The sequence below is a fragment of the Physeter macrocephalus genome, chromosome 12 (assembly GCF_002837175.3).
Source record: "Physeter macrocephalus isolate SW-GA chromosome 12, ASM283717v5, whole genome shotgun sequence".
Classification (NCBI taxonomy): domain Eukaryota; kingdom Metazoa; phylum Chordata; class Mammalia; order Artiodactyla; family Physeteridae; genus Physeter; species Physeter macrocephalus.
The window spans coordinates 76,556,685-76,559,489 of record NC_041225.1 but is presented as its reverse complement, the minus strand read 5'-3'; the positions used below and the strand labels follow the sequence as shown (position 1 = coordinate 76,559,489).

At 31.7% G+C, this 2,805-nt stretch overlaps 1 protein-coding gene across 6 annotated transcripts in view; it reads left to right on the top strand.

Annotated features, from left to right (window-relative positions):
• The window catches only part of USP34 (ubiquitin specific peptidase 34), a 246,281-nt gene that overhangs the window by 175,867 nt on the left and 67,609 nt on the right, over positions 1-2,805 (top strand). For all 6 annotated transcript variants that reach the window (XM_024133566.3, XM_024133567.3, XM_028496944.2 and 3 more), the window contains 2 exons: positions 984-1,039; positions 1,137-1,257. In XM_024133566.3, the coding sequence (XP_023989334.1) occupies positions 984-1,039; positions 1,137-1,257 (177 nt within the window). The remainder of the gene's footprint in view (positions 1-983; positions 1,040-1,136; positions 1,258-2,805) is intronic.

The following is a 2,805-nucleotide window of genomic DNA, read 5'->3' as shown; positions in this document are numbered from 1 at the left end:
TCCCCTGCATTGACAGGCGGATTCTTAACCACTGTGCCACCAGGGAAGTCCTCTGTTATATTTATATATATATATATATATATATATATATATATATATATAAAACATACAGCAGTGTTAATTATATTTATCATGTTGTGCATTACATCCTTAGTACTTATATATCTTATATCTTTTGACTACCAATTCCAGTCCTCCCTCCCCTCCCCCGAACATGTCTTAATGTATTTGACTTTATCTATACAATGTTGATTCCAGATAGACATTGATTTTTTTTAAACCTATGGTTGCCTATTTAAAGTATGAATTTAATATTCTTGCTTGCTAGTCAAAGTAATTTTCCTACTTAGTGATCTGAATTTCTTTGAGAATCCTCTTTTTTTTTTGGCCACACCATGTGGCTTGTGGGATGTTAGTTCCCCGACCAGGGATTGAGCCTGCACCCTTGGCGGTGAAAGCATGGAATCCTAACCACCACTGGACTGCCAGGGAATTCCCCAGAATCCTCTTAAATTAAGTTCTATTTTATGAAATCTGTTTTAATTTTGTTGCTCAGTTATAATGAGAATTAAAGCTCTCTGAAATGAACTGTGCGTTTAAGTTTATTTCTAAAAGTGGTATTAGAAATGAAACTTGGTGAATTGTATGGTATGTTAATTACATCTCAGTAAAATTGTTAAAGAAAAAATAAGTCAAACCTAGTGTCTTCTTGTTAAATTACCTTGACTCTCATAATTTTATCACCAATATTTCATTGATTCTTTTTTGAAGGACTATCAGTGATGTGTTTATAAATATAATTTTATTGACATCATGTGTAAGTAAAGAGTAGTTATATTATTTATAATTTAATTGGCATGTTAATGAATTTGGAGAACCAAATTCTTGTTACTTAAAAGGAAAGTATTTTTTGTTTTAATAATATCTGAAATAGTGAACATAAAAATCTGTGTTTGAATTTTGTATTTTCTCTTTGTATTAAGACAACACTCCTCGACCTGGATGCTTTGGCACGACATTTAGCTGACTGTATTCGAAGGTAAAATTTGATGTGAAATTGACAGTTATATTGTTGAGAAAAGATAAAGAATGTAATTTTATGAACTGTCTTGTTTTGTTTGTATTCTTTTTTGTAGCAGGGAGATCCTTGATCATCAAGATGGTAATATAGAAGATGATGGGCTTACAGGACTCCTAAGGCTTGCAACAAGTGTTATTAAACACAAACCACCCTTTAAATTTTCAAGGGAAGGACAGGTTGGTAGTAAGACATCCAAGTATTTATATGAAATAAGATTGAACTTTTTTATATTGTTTCCTTGTATGTGGATATGTTAAATTTCCTTAAACATGCAAACATGAAGTTTATCAGAACTTTATTACTGGCGGGAACAGTGAACTTTGAATAAGATGAATCCTAGAAATATGAATCTTAGCCTTGTTTTTAGAATGCAGAACAAGTATTAATTACTGTGACTGTATATAGAGAGGCAGTCTCTGCTTAATTGTAGATTTTTATAGAATTGAATATTTTGAATTAGTAACTTAACACAATGGAATTAATAAGTAGTCATTTTAGAGTACTTATTGGTTTCATTTCTTAAAGGCCCATTTGATGTAAAATCTATAATTGACTATTTGATAACACCTAATAACTATACCAACAAATGTCTAATTTCTCTTTAGATTACGTTATTTACTGTCATTGGCACTTTTGTCATTGCCTTCATTAAGGGAAGTTAGTTATGGTTTGGAGGATTGTTTTCTTGAGGTTACTGATTGTGTTAGGAAACACAGGAATAACCAAAAGAATGGAAGATTGTCCCCATGAGCATAGGCTCAGGGATTCTTAAGATAAACTTAAGGTGACAGTCTTAGCTGTCTTAAATCTGTGCTGCTACCCTTATTTCACAAAGCCCTGTTATGTGGGTTTTCTCCTGGATCTTTTAAAATTTTTCTGTTACACTCACTGGGAATTTATAGTCTTTTTTATTACACTCACTGGGAATTTATTTATAGTCTTGCTGGTTGAAGTCTTACATTATATAAACCAATATGTAACTTTTATTCCAAAATATAAATATATTAATTGATATTTCTGATAACATATCATTGTAAAGCAAAAGTCATTTTAAAGAAAAAAATTTTTAGGTACTGCTGACAAAAATATTCCTATATATTTTAATTTCATATGATATTTTGGTAATGGCCTTCCAGGACTTTCTATGGCTATATTAAATACAGTAAGTGAACAAATTTAAAATTTGTTTTAAAATGAATCCATCAAAAAAGAGAAAATACATTAAAAAGTTGAATACATAAAGAGAGAAATAATTTAATCTTTATTGACATTTATGTTGTTGGTAGTTGTAAAAAAAAAACTGCAGGGAACATCTTTGTATACCTGTTCCATTGTATACTCATATAAATTCTTAAGAGTAAATTTGATTCATTTTAATCAGAATACATCAGTTTACAAAAGGCTCTATCAGTTTATACTCCCAGCCGCACTGTGTAAGAATGCCACTTTCTCAGACATCCCCACATTCCTTACATGACAAGTCTTTGCCACTCTCACTATTTTAGTTTTATTTCCTTGGTTATTGTTGAAGATGAGTGTCTTTTCATATATGTATCGTCCACGTGTTAACTTGCAATTTTCTGTTTATAATCTGCATGTATTCTTTTGTCATTTTTCTTTTTTTTTCTTTTTTTTTGTGGTATGCGGGCCTTCCTCTGTTGTGGCCTCTCCCGTTGCGGAGCACAGGCTCCGGACGCGCAGGCTCAGCGGCCATGGCTCACGGG